Genomic DNA, 17,746 nt, shown 5'->3' on the forward strand with positions numbered 1-17,746 from the left:
ACTGCACATAAATTGTTATAAATGAATTAAATTTAATAGATTATGATTTTGCAAGTTTCTCAATCACTAAAGAAAATTTTGATTTATTTTTGAATTCTTTGTTTAGTACTGAAAGGTCAAGATCATAACTCAAAAATTACTGTCATGTGTTTTAAACCCAATTATAATTACTAACAACGCAATCTGAATAATATTGTACAAGATATTTAAAATTTTAGCACAGCAGGCTTCATACCCACTCGTAAAATTTTTCGGTAACGTTTTGTCTTTCTCTTTTCCTCATTCACATCATTTTTAATATTTGCAATACTTATAAATTGGTGATTTGAGTATAATTTATGTCTCATCTTTCTTCGATAATTAGATAAATTTTCATATAATTAAATTTAATGCAAGACTGCGTGATGAAAAAGCTTAATCGTTACTAATTATTGCTCTATAAATTTTTGTTTCGCAAAGTCTCATCATCCTGGAAACTGGCGTGTGAGGACTCAACACATAAATTCAAATGCGAAGAGTATAAAAACCACTAAAACGCGGTGAGGAATAATTCGCCGCTCGTTAGTATCCATGTGTGTATAAACTGGACACTATTGCCTTGCAATACCCGCCTGCTGTTATCTCACTTTTAAAATGCGTGCAATAAATTTTCAGCATTCCGCCGCGTTCCGCCGGTTGCACAAGTCCGCGTGTGTAGCGCACATATTCAAGAAGTACATTCTGTACAAAAGTGGGTGCGTTAGTGTAGAGCGCAGAGATTAATTTTCAGTCGCACGTGATAAAATGCACCGCGCTTGTCAATTATTCCATTACGACATAATTAATTTCGCCCATAAATCCACGCCGATCTCTGTTTACCTGCGTGTCCGCTTATTTGAATATCACCCTCATTATATATTATATTAGCTAATCCCGGCTTTTATGCCGCAAAGTGCAGGAATTATTGCTTGTTATTAGCGTATTATTATTTCCTCTCAGATATCAAGCGCTAAAGTGAATTCAGTCACGACTTTATTTGTCATATCTCAACGCAGCTAATTTATTAATACATTCCCACACTACTTTAATTCTATCAATAAAATTATAAAATATATTACTCGCCGCACGAGGCGATTGTGTGTACTTAATTTTCAATTTATGCCCTTCTCGTCGCACCGGATTAAAAATCTGCTGTTTTATTGCGCACACTACTTAAACGTTTATTGCAGACAATTTCACGCAAGATCCTCTTTCCAGACTTAGGGTCCACTTCTCTCGCATTATTAATTGGCCTGCAATTAAAGATCGCTCACGCTGATTGTTGCAATTAATTAAATCAGAGTGCACACACACGCCTCTCTCGCGAGGTGCCGCGGCCTCTAAAAGCTGATTGCCTGCTTTTCAAAATTGAGGCACGGATGAAGCCATTCATCTTGCTCTGTGAAAATTATTTTTTATTCATTGACGTGTTTGTCTTCCTTAAAATTGAGATGTGTATATTATTTGCTGGTTTAGCTTAAAAGCAGTTATCACGCGATCTCTTTACCAGATATTTCATGGAAAATACATTAAATATTGCCAAGAAGTGCCTTTTTGATAAAAAAAAGACATGGTGCGGTTTTAACTAAGGTTTTCAGTTTTAAACAGCGGTCACGCAATCGTTAAGTGAACAATTACAAGCTCTTAAGTCATAGAAATTTAACGCGGTTGTTAATTCTAGGTACCTATTTTATACAGATTTTACAATTTTAATTTTGGTTTTAAATTACATTATTTTCATGCTATTTTGTAAAATTTCTAAAAGCTCCATTTTTTTCATTGCTCAATTAAAGTGAGATTGCGAATCAACCTCATTTTAAAAAGCTGAAAGTAAATAATTGTATAATAAAAATATTAATTTCAATTATTTACAATTTATATTATTTTGTATCTAATAAAGTTTTCAAAATTGATATTTAGATTAACCAAAAGTATTCTAACTTGAAGCAAGGTCTAAAAACACTAGTACACATCGCTATCAGTGTTCTTGAACTACTTGTACGTAACCACAGTTTATCCAAGAGTTTATATTTTATGCTTAGATTCCCGGATGAGATTTCAGCGTCTATTGTTTTGGCGGATCGTTTTTGGCGGGGATCAAAAGCAAAAAAGTGTGGCATTGATCGCCCACTCTTGATTGCGAAAAGCAGCAGCAGCAAAATACAAAGAACGCTCTCTGCGATAATATTGTTTTGTCGACGGCGGCAGCACTTGGAAGCCTAATGTTGAGTTAAAATTGAGTTTAGCCCAAGGCCGACGACGGCTGCCGTATATGCAAATTCGCCGGCCGCATATTTCACCAAAAGCATAAGCAGGAGCGGAGAGAGCGTAATTGCCCATTAAAGAAGCAACTTTGCACCACCCGAGGGCGAGCGGGCGAGATATTTAATTACGGCACAAAAAAGAAGTGCATTTTCGAGCGCCAATTATCATATGCAAAACAGCAGCAGCACCACCACTTGATTTAACCCAATCACATATAATGAATTCCAGTACCGTTCAAAGAGCAGTGATAAAACGTTACAAAAAATTAGAAAAAAAGATCCAAAATATGAGCAGATTTACAAAGAAAAATAGAAGTGTGAAAAAGTTTTACACTGGAATAAAAATATTTTCAAACTTTCACGCGCAGTCTTGTTTAAAATATTTGTCAGAAATTTGTATAGTATAGTAAAAACCTAGATTTCAGAATCAAAATTAAAATTATTCTTTCTTCTAAACAATTTTTTTTCCTGAAATTTCTTAAATATCTAACATTTATTATTATCCTTTTTAATTATCAAAAAGAGATTATGTCATGGAGAATGTATTTTTTTTAATGCATAAAATCTAGTTTTTCACTGAATTTTACGATATCACATTTTATTATTAATTATTATCTAAAATAAGTTCATTAGATCAGTGCCAATTTGTACATGATTCGTCAAACGGCGCGGGGATTAAACATATGCACATATCCCGAGTCGATTTTTGTTGACGTCAAACGCATTAAGACTTTAATTATGGCGACCTCAAAGTAAGTGGGGCCAAAAGCGAAAATCAGCGTGGGCGCCCTGCAACAAATCAATCACTCGCTCGGGTACAATATTACATTATTTGCACGCGGACAACAGCGGAGATAAGCATCTTAATTGCCGCGCAGGCATTTATTGGAAAGGTCCTGTTTTGCATGTGGGGCACTGGGAACAGGTGCGTTCTTTTTCACGTCTAGCCCGCGCGCCTCATTGTTTATAGTGTTATGCAAATCAGATCTCGGCGGCGTAAAAAACATGCTGACTGATGGAGCGAGAACGACAGCTTGCCGTGCGCCTTTTTATATTTAATACATTCGGAACGTGCAGAATGAGAGCCAATAAAACCTTCAGTGGAAATCTATTACCATGTCGGATCACCTAGAAACAAATATGATTGTCAGTAGCCGCGCACTATCGCCGATTCACATCTGCACGCCACTCGCCGCCGCTTATGAAATCGCAAGATTAATCCTTTTAAGCGAGGCTGAAGGAAATCCGCTTTGGATTCTTAATTTTGACCTCCTAATCTCCTATTTTGTAAATTAAGAAATGGAACGTTTAAGAATCAATTGATCTTTCTTAAACGCATTAATTATAATTTGAGATTCATAAAATGTAAAATTGTTGACAACCGCAAAATTGGAATGGATACTAAAGTTGCATTTGAGAAAATTTCATAATTATTAATTTTAAGAGCTCCTAAGTCTAAATATATATGCATATATTTTATCAAGATTTTTACAACTAACATAATCATTAATGTTTTAATGTTAATAAAATTACATAAATATTAGTTCTAATAAATATTATTTGTACTAAATACTAATATTTTGTGAAAAGCTATAATAATCATTGTTAATTAAAAAAATATTTCTGTGCTGTATATGCATAATAATTATATTAAATTTTCTTTGTTAAATTTTGTGCAACCTACCGCTACATTATTTAAAATTTTCTTTTCATCAGCTCAATCGGTTAAAAGTGATTAATAAATCGATCAGGATAGCTGACTTTTCGATCGTTATTAATGTTTTGCAACGTGCGTTGATCCTAGAAAATTTGGTTTATTTTCAACTTCAAACCAAATTTATGCATCTCAAATTATGAGGGACGACAGAGACAAAAGAAACAAAAAAATAAAAATTAAAACAATTGGTTTTTGCGCTACATAAAATGTAATTGGTGATTAATTTTGAAAAAACTCCCCCCCCCCCCAAATAACAGATTTTGAGGTTGTTGTGAAAGTCAAAATCACCTTTCTTTTCCTCACCTTTCTTTTCCTCATACATTTTACAAACTTTTTGCATCGTGAAAATGACACTGACAAGATTATTTTACTTTTTGCGCTGCACACATTTAGCAAATCATCAAAAGGGGCTTGTTACGAAACAACACAGAGGTTGCACTTTACAAAGCGTGTCGACGGCGCAATAAATAAATGGAGCAAAATAGTGCTGCGCTTTTTCTAATCTTGGCACAGCAGCAGCGGCACACAGGTGTGATTTTTTTTTCAGCTCGCGGTAATCACTTGTTGAGAGTCGTGTGTGCCTCTCACTGCAGAGAGCATTTTGCCCACAACACACTTACGCATTCGTCATGCACCGAGAGAAGAAAATGAGCAAATAAATAATACGCTGCTCTCTCGACTTAAATCTCTCGCAAATTAGCTCAAACAATCCGTACTTTGTGCAAACAGCGGGCGTTTGTATGTGTACCATATTAAACTATACACATTTTTCACCACTTCTTTCATCATTATTTGTCACATTTGAAGAATTGCCTCGTCATCCATATTTAAGAATTTATTTTTCTCTTGCGAAAGGCGAAAAAAAATAAAATGCAGAGCGAGACTTTCAAAATTCGAGCAGACGTGCATGATTGAAGGGCCTTAATTACAAAAGAGACTTAAACACGGGGCAATTTGCCGCGATGAAAAATGCGCACAACAATTGTTGTGGCGGCAGCACCCATTCGTTTGCTCCCAACTTGGCCTTTCGAGCTGTCACACTCCGGCAGCGGGTCATATATTTTTCCCGCGCGCACCGAGCGAGGCCATTAATTGGCGATAATGAACAAATGAATTTCGAGCCGCGCGTCGTGTGCGATTTTGTTCATACACGCACTAAAAGGGCAATCCGAACAGGGCGTTTCGTTTTCTAGCGGTGGGCGAATCCTCTCTTTCTTCTCTCGCAACATGACACTCGATCTTCTCGAGAGCCACCCTGAGCGCCTTGTTTATGCAAATCAAACTTCGCTCGTTCCTCAATCACCTCATCAGTAAACGCCTCTGAAACGAGAGACTGAACGTCTGAATGGATCAATCTTTTGGGTCAAGGACTGTTTATATTGTGCATTTTCCTATTAAATTTTTTTGACACGCATCAAAGTTGATAAACCTGATGAGTTATTAAAGATTATTTTGAAACTTCGAAAAAAAAAATTAATTTTTAATAAATTTGCCTTGGTTGGCCAATTTATCATGGAAATTAAAAATAATAGTCATTTTGGAAATTTCATTGTTAAAGCATAAATCAGAAGCACCTATTTGAAAAATTTATCAAATTGGTCACTTGACTTTAAGAATTTTCTTGTAAAATAATCCGTTTTAAACACAAAAACGAGCTACAAAAAAATTTGTACTTAAAATAAATTTAGATTGATATGACTTTTTAGATAAAAAAAAGTCTGTAAAATACTTCATTTCAAAATCTTACATTATAGTTATGCATTATGTTTCAGTTTAACTTGCTTTTGATCAGTGGATTGATTACTGCTTTTTGCAATGATACGAAATAAAATTAATGTTTTATTTGCGATAAATCAAATATCAACTCAGACATAAGACTCACAAAATTTTCTTTCAAAGCAGTGCAAAGAAGTTTATATATTATCAGTGCTTGATGCAACTATAATTTATTAAATTAACGTAAGTAACTTTAGGGTTTAAATTTAATAAATACGTACGCCATATATTAGTATTAAATTAACTGATAAAAAATATCTACTGTTTTAAAATTATATTATATTAAAAATTAATCTTTAAAAGTTTTAAAAGCTGAAGTAAAATTTTGTGTAAATATTAATAAATAAAATAATGAGTAGCATACAAGAAATATTATTATAGTTAAAAATAGTTTGACGTAGCTATAAAAATGAAGTATTTAACTAAATAAAATTACATAGCATCGTGGCAATACTTTGCACAAACCAAGCAGACCGACATCAGTCTGCGAAGTCGGGGTGTAATCTCTCTCGTGGGGAACAGGATCATAAACTTGGTGCGGGTTGTTCGATCTCTAGCAATATTGCCTTGCACTCTGGCGCGAATGATTTACCACAGATCAGGTTGTTCCAATCGACAAACATGCCTTTGATATTGTGCTACCGTCGAACAGGAAACGCGCTGATAAAATTCATAAATATAAGCACTCTGAGCGAATATAATATACCACACTCTTGGCGGTCGCGGCTGCTCTTGGTGCCGTTAATCTTTCGAATCGCAAATAAATAAATAATTATCCGTGCATAAATTAGAGCTGAGCTGCGGATAAGTATAAATCATGCGATTGGCTCTAGAAAATGTAATTTCACTCGCGTTGCGCGAATTGTAAAAATAAATAAATGCACTTGGTGACGAGGAGCGTAAATCAACTTGTCGGTGCATGCGTGAGCAGATAAATAAACCCTTTCATTCGCTTTCTTAGTTAGTACATTCAAGAGCGTGCACAGCCATCGAAAATAAAACGCGTCAGGCTTTCGTTCTCCAATGCCAATTAATTTAAAACCATTTCAAACCAGAAAAATGGACAAAAAACGAAACAAATTTAATTCACAATTTCCATTATACTGATTAATGTTAAAGATTTTGCAAGAATTTTGAAATTGATTTTGGAAAAAAATCAATAATCAGCTATTTTCTTCCAACCTCACTTCTTTTTTAAATAGTCTACAATAAATGAATCTTGAGAAAATTTGAAAATTAAAAATTATAAGCTCAATTTTTGTGAAAAAGTAATTAAAAAAAAAAATTAATGTTTCATCAAATATCTACAAATATATCCTGAACTTTTGATCTCCTTAAATAAAAATAACGGTGCGACTTGAGTGTCGCACAAATTTCACCGCGGGGGTCCGTTTCGCACTGCAGGACAATCTCAAAAGGTTTATTGATGATAATTAGCCGCTGGACATAATAATTAACTATCTCGGAGCATCAATTAATGTCTTTCGTTTCCGCCTACGGTGTAGGGAACCCCAATCTCTTTGTATTTTGGCCCTTGCTTTGTTTAATGCATTTTCCCAAGGTAGCTTTCTTACAATGGATTTGAACTTTAAAAATTGCTTGATGTTGATTGCCCATCCATTTGTGCACACAACAAATGTTTGAACTGGGTCATTAGCTTTCATACTCAATTAAATTCAGCTCCAGCTGAAATTTAAACTTGATGCAATTTTTATTGCACAACCTTGTACAAGTTTTAAATTTTAATTATTTCAATTGCCGTCTCAGGTTTCATTAAGAGAAAGAAATTATATACTATACCTTTGGCCAGAGTAACGTCCATTAATGCAGTTTTATTAATTTAAATCGTCATTATTATTCAATTTAAATTGCTGTAAATGTCGAGCAAATCCTAATTAATCCCCCAGGCACTGAAAGCATCTTTCTGCACTCCGACACACTTATTTATTTTTCAACACCTGTCTCTCTGTTTGAGAAATTTTCCATTAGCTTTCGCAATAATAAATTTTGCATTAATTCCCAACTGCAGTTCGTTCTAAATCATGGGGGATTTGCGCTTTTAAATCAAAACACGGTGTATATAATGTCATTAAGCCAGAGCTAAGAGCGGATAATAATACAGCCTAAGTGGCAATTAATTTCGATCATTAAATAATTATTTATATATACGCGAGTGCGTTTCATTAAAAGCGTAATTTTTGCTATAATTGCCAACAATAATAATATAATCCCTGTCAGTCAGCATCTCTCTGGCGGGTGTATTAAATATATACCACACTCGGCGATTATGTCTCTCGGCTCGTTTTTTGCTCTTGTGTGTATTGCATTTATCATCCGTGCGATTCCGTGATTTATCGATGTACACGTATAATTAATGGCGAAAGATTATTAATTGCGGCACCTCCGCCGTCGTAATTTATTATTGATCGAACTTTTACTTGCGAACAGAGGTTGACCAAATACTCTATTACCGTAATTAAGACGATTACCTGCATTATTATTCTTGGAACATTAACGATTATTTATAATTCCACTGATTGAAATTATATCAAAATGAAAATAGGGCATAGATAATACCATAAATTCCACAGTAATGGATACTTTTAATTGTTTCAAATTAAATATATTTCAACACCTTGAAGGATAAAATAAAAATAAATTACCGTATTGATGATCCTAAAATTGTAATAATTCATACAAATATTTAGGAGCCAATTGGAAAATTATTCATTTTTTATCTAATCTAAAATCAAGGCAAATTTCAATCCACTCCACTTTTTTAGCTAAAAATGTTATGAACGTTAATCAAGTTTACCAACGTTTATTATTTTAAGCCTTCAGAACTTAAGTACCCTTTTTTTTAAATAAAATTGGCGCTCATCAGATATTTCTTTAAATGTTGCTTTTTTAAATCCGCCTTTTCATATGAAACATAATAATTGCACATAAATGTCTTGTTCAGATATGGATTGCGAGGCAGGTGCATCTGGAACAAAAAGCTCCACATATAGAGTCGCAGTGTTATTATTGTGTTGCATTCGCGCAAAGTGGTCCAATAAATCATTGCAGCCGGATCAATATAAAAGTCACTTTTCCTTGTCAATAGCCGCTTATTGGCCGTAATTAATGATGGATTGCGCCGTTTTCCAATTACACGAGTGCTGAAATAATTACAAGGAAGAGCCCCACTAGTGTAATTTCAGTTTTTGCGGGAGGCGCGATATTAATAACAGCCGCCGCACTTCATAACTTCTTACTAAACCGCATCAGTATAGAGAGTAGTGCAGGTTTTAATCAAAGCTTTTGCTCGCCGCGCTGCACCGTCCAAACACACACATTAGAAAATAATTGGATAATTAGGGGGCATCAAATCGGGGAACAAAACCGGCTCGCTCGCTGGATTATCCCGATCAGTCTAGTTTCGACTAATCAGCCATATCATTGATGTAAATTGCTGCTTAAATTGGTCTTCGTGTGGAAATTGGCACTTCAGATAATCACGTAGAATTAAATTGAAAAAAGAATCACTTCACCTATTTAAAAACAAAAATATATTTACTTAAAAGGATTGATTCGTCCACACAAAATTTTTATTTATAAATGCCGCAAGTTTAAAAGAAAAATAAAATAAATAAATTTTTTCCAAATCAATTTTTTTTCATGTATGACTTGAGTAGAATAAACAACAATAATAATTAAATCAGAGATAATTAAGTAGGTTTTTAATTTCAAATTACAGTGTATTTTAAATGCATCAGTTGCAATAAAAACCAAAATCATATTCAATTTTATTTTATGCAAATAGATTCATTTAATTTGAACTCTGTAATATTGCAAGTAATTATTGCAAGTTTGCAACGGTTCCGGAAACCGGCAGCGCTCTTGAGGTTTAGAAGGCACTGATAATGCGGCAGTTCGCTGGATTCGTGCCTCGCATGCCCTTATGGCTAGTCAGGGCCTGTGTTTACTTTCTGATTGATGGTTAAATAATTACGATCCGCGCACCAATTATTATTGAATTTTTAATCACGAAATCAATTTTGTATCGTGGAAGCGGATTTGCGCACACTTAATAACCCACTTTGCACGCCGCAAAATGATCGTAAATCATCTCCGTGTAAAAAGTGACCAAAAATTATATTAATTTTTTACAACAAAGCAAGCCACTCTCTACCCACAAAATGCCCACATAAAAGAAACAATTTTTAAATTATCCGTCACTTTTTTGTAGATTGAAATTTAAAAAAAAAAAACTGGATTATTTAATTTGCAATATTCTTGTATTTTTTACCTCAATAACTTTTCAATTACAATTGCAAGCATTCATTTTATTTTGCAATCTGAAGTAAAGAAGTAATTTATTTGCTCAAGAGAAACATTATTATTATCGATTGGAAATGAGCAATCAGCTGCAACAAAGTGACCTTATGTTAATGCGCTAGGATTGGATTTCTCGTGAAATTCATAATACACGTACTGCATATATAATATTTGTTATTGTGTGCGCCAATGTATGTATTAAAGCCATAAATATATACGCTAGAAGTGAGGCAGCAGCGCTCTGCTCCTCCGTTCGGCTTCTGTTGTTATATCTTCATAATGGTTTATTCTCTCCATTTATTGCCTTGTGGCTGGGTGGTCTCGTTTTTGAAGCCAAGCACACAAGATCTTCCATCAATTTCATATTCCTAAATGGCTATACTCATTTATAAAAGCGCTCCTGCAACTCTTTCTCTCTCGGAGCACGCGGGGATTTGAATGCCTGCACACGGCGTATTTTATATATTTGCGAAACGATCTCATTGTTGTTCTCTTGTACTTTTCTATTGGAAAAATAATGAGAAATTTTATCGTCCTCGTGACTAATTGCTCGTGAAATATTGCAAAATCATAATGAGCTTAAAACGAACGTAAATCAATAATTTTTTTTATAGCAAGTCAATTAAAAGTTAATAATTTTATCAGATTTAGGCCAAAAAAATTTCTAAAATTTTTCTTGCTCTTTCAGAAAATATCTATTATAAGCTATAAGGATATTCAATTTGTGATAAAAAAAGATTGTAATAAAATATAAAATGGTGTAAAAGCATCAAGCTCATCTTAATTGCAACTGGAACAAATGCAAGAAAATGAGATTCCGGGAATCCTTTCTCTCTCATTATTCATTTCAAGTATGGCTTTAAAAAAATGGAAAATGAGCACATTCTTGCGTCTCGTTGCTCTCCAGCCGTTATTATTATTCTTGTCTCAAAGATCTGCTTGGCCTTTCAAGACCCGCTTTGTGTGCGACTGCCCATCAGTACGTAAGTAATAAGTGAGGCACTTCTTCTTCTTCTTTGACTATCCACCACGTGGAGCGTTTATTTGACATGAATAGGGTCAATTAAAAGCAAAAAAGGCATACCGGCGCGAGGCGTCACTTTGGTGCCAACGAGAAAAAAAATTTGCATCTGAAAATTTGCATCTGCTATGTCAAACAGCGTACTCGATTGGAAATTCGTGCCGATTCTTGATTCCAACTCCATAGATTTTAATCAAGCAAACCAAGCAAACAAAAATATAAATAAAAAAATCTTCTTCTAGAAAATAAATTTACGTATTATTTTTAAATAAATTAATATTTTTTTTATATAAAAGGAGTTTAAAAATTATTTATATACATAAGTTAATATTTTGTGTTAGATTGCAAGTTCTAACTTCCCCTTGGAACAATCTAGCAATTATTCAAGAAAATTAAAGCATATTTATTCACCGCAAGTAGAGTGTTTTGTTTCAACAGAATATTAAACAAACAATAACTCACACGCTATCTTGTTTCAATTAATTAAATTATTTTATTTCATGTTTAATTGACTAATATTTTCTTCTGATTTTGATTGACTGAAATTGCGTCAGTTAGTAGTGACCAATAAAAAAAGCTAGCAAAAAAAAAAAGGGAAATTTATAAGTCTGGTGTATCGAAAATCTACCATTATTCAAATTTTAATTCATCTCTTTTACTATATGCGGAAAAGTTCTCTCTCCTATCTGAAACATGACACTAATTGTTTAATTACAGGTTTAATTGGCCTCGAACGTCCTTGCTACACTTTAAAATGTCAGACTTCACAGGTGGCCTTGGTTGCGCGTATTAATTAAAACAAAAAAATATTTTATTCAGTATATGTACCTGAGCATAAACCGTCATATTTCAACTAGCAAGTAGCTCTTGTCCAAATTCGGCATAAAATCAGGCGTGGCTAACTTTAAGTTATTCCTGAGAAAATTGAATATTGAAATGTACACCGGGGCGGAGAAACAATTATCGCCGGCGAGAGTACTTTCATTTGGAGCCATAAATTTGGCAGACACACATTCAATTAAAACGATAACTTTTTCAATTAAATTTTAACGTTTGCCGCCATAAAATGTAAATGCCACACTCGTCCGCGTGGATACAAATTGAATACTGCCCTGTGGCCATCATAAAATCGAGATGAATAATACAAGAAGTGCGGCCGGCGGTGTGCAATAAATATCAGTCGCAGATTTACAGTCATTCCGTATGCAAATGAATCAAACTGCTGCCGCCGAGACCAGACGACGAATTGAAACGCAAGCCGTGTATTGAAATCGCGACTTGCATACAGTGATAATTAGAAATGATGGGCAAAGGGTTCGCGGGCGAATTTCAAACACTAGTCGCTTGTCAAATAAATCTTCGTCAATTTATTTATGTTCCCAGAACATTAAATCGACACTATTTTACGAGGGAACAAAGTTTATGAGTGAATGAGAACTTGTGTGAAAACTAATTATTTGAGAAGGCAATATGAGGCAAATTCGGGCACGCCTCTCTTTGAGAAGCGTTTGTATGATTTTAAATTATTATCTTGTCTAGCCCTTCACTTTAAATTTTTTAAATTTCTCTAAATTAATTAAACAGTACAACACATTATATATAAATAAAACTTTTAATTTTTCTCTAATTATTTAATTATATTTATTTAACAAATAAATATAATAAATATCATGTTTTGTTTCTTATATTATTTGATTTTTTTGTATCTCTGTATTGTCATTAAATGTATTAAGGTTTTTACTTGCATTTTCAAAGTGAACTAATTTTTGTTATAAATAAAGTTCTGTCCTCGTCAATTTATACTAATTAAGATGAAAATCTCATTGAAAAGTGACTTTTAGTTTCTAGTTATTTATTTATTATGCATTAGATAAAATCATGAGTCGTGAATGCACAGCAAAAAAACTATTTGAAATAAGTAAAGAAAAAGCTGATAAAACATTTGAAAGAGACGCATACTGTTAATTAGGGGGTGAAGGGTGAATGGAGAAATGGCTTTTCGCTAGCAAACAACTTGCTAAAGCACAGCATAATATTGTTTAGCTACACAATTGTTTTGAATTTATTGCATATTTTTTTTTTTTTTTAATAATAAATGTATTGTATTCTTAATTCTTGTTGATTTTCTTCGCAACCAAAAGTATGGACGGCTGGTTCTTTTTATGTATTTATCATTTAATATTATTTGACCAGGATAGAGTGCGGTCCACGACAAAAAAGGGGATAGGAATCCAGGAACTTGCTCAGCAGCCATTCTCTTAAAAAGCAATAAAATGTCGTAAATTCCGCGCAAGAGGCATTTCGCACAAAATAATTCCGTCCAGCGGGAGCCGAGGCCCGCGATTCAAAGAACAGATTGCCCATGAAAAAGCCCATAAATCGACGCAGCGCAATAATCGACTAGTTGATGATCCCGGCCACGTTTTTATTCTTTCTTTTGAGCCGAGAGTGCAGTGACGGACCGACGAGAGCGTATTACAAAGAAGACCCCAGCGACCTTGTTAATTCTCACGGAGATGGGTTGGGTCCCACGCCCAAAGCACGATCTCGGAAATTCCTCCCACCCTGAGCGCATCTCATCAATTGCTCATGCGATTCACCCACGCAGCCTCTCTTTTCCTCTTCTCTTTGCCTATGTGTGTGTGTGAATATATATATGCCTGCGTTTTATGCGATGCTAATTAAGCTCTGTGTGTGCGTTTGTTTGCAGGAGACACCCAGATCTCACCCATGGAGCTCATCTCGTGGTACTTGGAGGCGGCCGCATCAGGTCAGTCGCGCAATACTCTCTTTGCTCAACACGTTTTTTTTTTGCCTCGCTTCGAGTCCCCTTCCCTCTGATGCTTATGCAAAACGGTTTCCTTTATCAACTTATGTCCCAACGGTTTATAATTTACAATCACAACAGATTGAAAATTTTCATTTAAAAAGATAATGAAAAATTCATAATTTCTTTCCTAAATTAATTAAAAATAAACACCTTTTAAAAGTTTATTTATGCGTGGATGGATTTTAAAATGGAGTTTTAAACAGTCCGTCGTTTTTTTAGTTGCTTTTTTTATCAGCATTTTACGTAATAAGAAGGAACATACATGCTAAATTTGCTGCAATTTCTTTTATCAAAGTTGTATTAGACAGAATTAGAAGATTATTTTTTTCAAATAAAACGGTAAATTAATTAATAAAAAAATTAAATTAATCGTCAAATAAGCTCTTAAAAGAAATAACTTTTGTAAATTGCTGGGGAAATTCAAGAATTATTTTAAAATGTTTCAATCCTGACTTATCCCTTAGGAAATAATTATGCCGAACACGCAAAAACATAGTATTATATATTAAGTACAAAATGATCAAAATATAATAATTTTATCAATTTCGCACTGATCGCTAAATGAAGGCTATTTGAAAATCATGTTTCAATCAAATCAAAATTTTTAAATCATCTAATGTACAATTTATTTTTTGCACGTTCTTCTTAATTTCACCAGACAACAAATTAAAGCCGGTTAAAATAATAAATAAAAGGTAGCTCCACAAATAAGACTATTTAATGGGTCCATGCAATTTATGAATTTACACTTGTGAGCGAGCATGAAGCGGTTGTCGCCGGACAGGAAGATCCGCGTAGCAAGCAGGGCAATAAATTCCTTGGGAGCATCATCAAAAAAGCTGCTAACAGGATTAGAGAACACACTAACTTTGTTTTTGCGAGGTTTACGACTCGCTAAAGTTGCTCTGGCCGGTCGACAAATTTTGGCCCGAGATCGCCTTTGTAAATCTCCGCGCTAGGGCGATTATCCGCGCGATGAAATTTATTCGCTCGGCCGCAAAAAATGGTTCGTTTGTTGCGCGCCAAGAGTGCAAAATCGCTCATTAGATTTACGGCTCGTTTAAGTTTCACAATCCGGCGTTTTTTATCGCACATGTCCCTTAAATTAAATTGCTGCATTTAGAGGTCTGGTCGGTCTCTCTGGCTCGGCTACCACGGCCTTTGTGACGTGACGAATCTCGTAAACCTTTTTTAGCAACTCTATAAATCTGCGCATGACGTGTTAAGTGGAGAAACGTGCATTTGGCATGATAATTAAACATTATGCGCGCGGCGTGCCGAATAATCATTTTCCTGCTCGCTCTCAGCTTCACTTTCGCGACCAGGATGTGCGGCCGAAATTTCCTACCTAAACAATCAGCCCAACACGCTAATTGAAAATTCATCCATCGACGATCGATTACTGTGATTACACCAACACCATTAACATATACGCAAACATGAACTTTGGAAAGACGAGTCTGCAGTGCAGGGACTAATTCCGTATCAACTACGCTCGAAAGTTGGCGCGTTGCGATTAATTGAACTTTGATCCTGGCCAAAAATTGTAGTGTTTGGTGATTCGGCAAACATTGCCTTTGGCAACTTGTGCTTTGTGCAATTTTCCTCTTTGTTTATGAGCAATATTGAAGAATTTTTACAAACTATTTTTTGCCGATTTTTTTATTGACATTTGACGTGGCGTGAATAATTAATTAATAATTAATTTTCCTTTTATAGTTATAGAGACTTTTGCAAAATCAAGAAAAATAATTGTCTATCATTAAAAAAATTAATAAAGTTGCAATATTCAATTTAAATCTTCTCAGCAGTTTTTTACAGCACTAATGGTGCCTGAAAATCCACTGTGTAAGAAGAGCGAGTTACGTTGTGTTTGGCAATTTTTGCATCAGAATTTGAATATAAATATATTCGTGTAATCATGGGATTTGGAAAATTCCATTAAATTATCACAATTAATAACCCTTAGATCAACTTAAATATGAAATTTTTCTAAAACTGTATTGTGAGAATAACATTAAATTACTATTTAATCTTGAGAATTAAAGTTATGAAGAGTTCTAAGCATAAATTTTTGTATTTTGCATGTCCTCTGAATGAGGATAAAACTTTGGAAACTGCAGAGTTGCAATAAAGTATCAATTTTTATCGTCGTTGGCCACTCTGAGGACAATGACACCGAATTGAGGACGTTTAGGGATTTCCGTTGATGTTTATGTGCATCCTCTGGCGTGAGTGTGATTTTTTTTCCTTCCACCTCGGCTCGATCTCGGCTTGGATTTTGTAATTTCCCAAGGATGGCCGTCAAGTGAAGCGTGCACATTATCCATTAATTAACAGTCGACGCGGCGTGCGATTCTCTATTAGCACCGCATATTAATTTAGCTGCGGAGAGATGACAACATTCGCAGTGGAAGGCAAGCGAGTTTCGTTGGGTTTGGGAGGGGTGGAGTCGCGCTTGCTTTTCTCTCAGGCAGCTCCTTAGCTTGATCCCGGATACAAAGGGAGCATCTTTATGTGTGCCGAGCCAAGAAAGATAAAAAAAAAAAGAAAGAACGAATGAAAATCGCTGCCGCAGCTTCTCGATTATGATGGTTGTAATAGACTTTTATTTTGATTGTTATTGCCGGTTTATTGAGTTGATTTGCAAATTTTAATAACTAAAATGCAATTTCATAATTTTGACTGAATATGAAGAAACAAGTTTAGTGTTCAATAATTAAAAAAAAAACGATTTAATAAATAATAATAACAACAGTTAGAAAGAAATACTTGCTATTTTTAAGGTTTGATATTTTTTTAGTTGATAACGGTAAAATTTTTCTTCTAATTGTAAGTAAATTCACATTATCATATTATTATATAAATAATTTTTTTTTACAAACAAGCACTTAAAAAATTTTAATCGGATTATGGACTGAACACGTCGAACATATCGAAATAGACTAAATTAGTGGATTAATTGAAAAAATCAAAGTGTATTTGCAATAAAGTAAATTTTTTAATGCTTCCCCTAATGTACAACTCAATTATTTCAACAATTCCATTAAAACTTAAACATACGTTGAAAAAATGAATTCAATACAATTCAAAAAATTAAAAGTACAGGAGGCAAAATCGAGAAAAGCTGTGTGAGTAAGCTTATAAAAGTTGTTTATTGAACAGTAATGTGTTTGGCCTAAGGTCACTAGGTGCACGCGTTTCCACACCAACACGATTAACCTCGGCCGCAAAAGCTGCGTTGACTTTTTTCCAGCAGCAGCAGCAGCGAAGAAAAATGACGCCAGTCGTCTTCCAGTCTTGTGTCACTTGATAAATTTGGTCCACCGGAGAGAAAGAAAGATCCGCCTGTGCTTTATTGCAGGGGCAAGTGAGGTCCCACGCCTGCGGGTCAAGCGGCGGGGTCTCTCGGTGGGCATCGTAATATTCTCTTTTTTCGACTCTTCTTTTTCTCGCTGCGCCTCCCACCCAGCGCCTAATTTTTCCGGCTCATTCCGCGCCGTGTTTGATTATGCAAATTCGCGGAACACCTGTGCAAAGCATGTTGAATGGTGCCATTAGCCGGAGAATAAGTGCCCGTGACCTGCACCCCACCACACCCCTTCCAGGCCCCCGCCGACGGCTGTTTCGGTGCATTCGAGCAGATTACACACCTCGTGCTTTCGAAACGGTCTCTTCGGAAGGTTTACGATGGGTGTTAGTCATTTTTAGGAGAGCACGATTTTTTTCTCTTTGGACTAATTTAATTGTGGGTGCTGTTGTTGTTTTCTTTTCTTTGGTCCTGGCACGTATATCAAATT

The 17,746-nt window shown here is 34.8% G+C and overlaps 1 protein-coding gene across 1 annotated transcript in view; it reads left to right on the forward strand.

Moving 5' to 3' along the window:
• Positions 1 to 17,746, forward strand: part of LOC132201200 (Krueppel-like factor 6) — a 100,167-nt gene that overhangs the window by 59,411 nt on the left and 23,010 nt on the right. Inside the window, exon 4 of the mRNA XM_059627180.1 lies at positions 13,827 to 13,886. Within this exon, the coding sequence (XP_059483163.1) occupies positions 13,827 to 13,886 (60 nt within the window). The remainder of the gene's footprint in view (positions 1 to 13,826; positions 13,887 to 17,746) is intronic.

This window comes from Neocloeon triangulifer, unplaced genomic scaffold (assembly GCF_031216515.1).
Source record: "Neocloeon triangulifer isolate White Clay Creek 2 clone unplaced genomic scaffold, ASM3121651v1 ptg000014l, whole genome shotgun sequence".
Classification (NCBI taxonomy): domain Eukaryota; kingdom Metazoa; phylum Arthropoda; class Insecta; order Ephemeroptera; family Baetidae; genus Neocloeon; species Neocloeon triangulifer.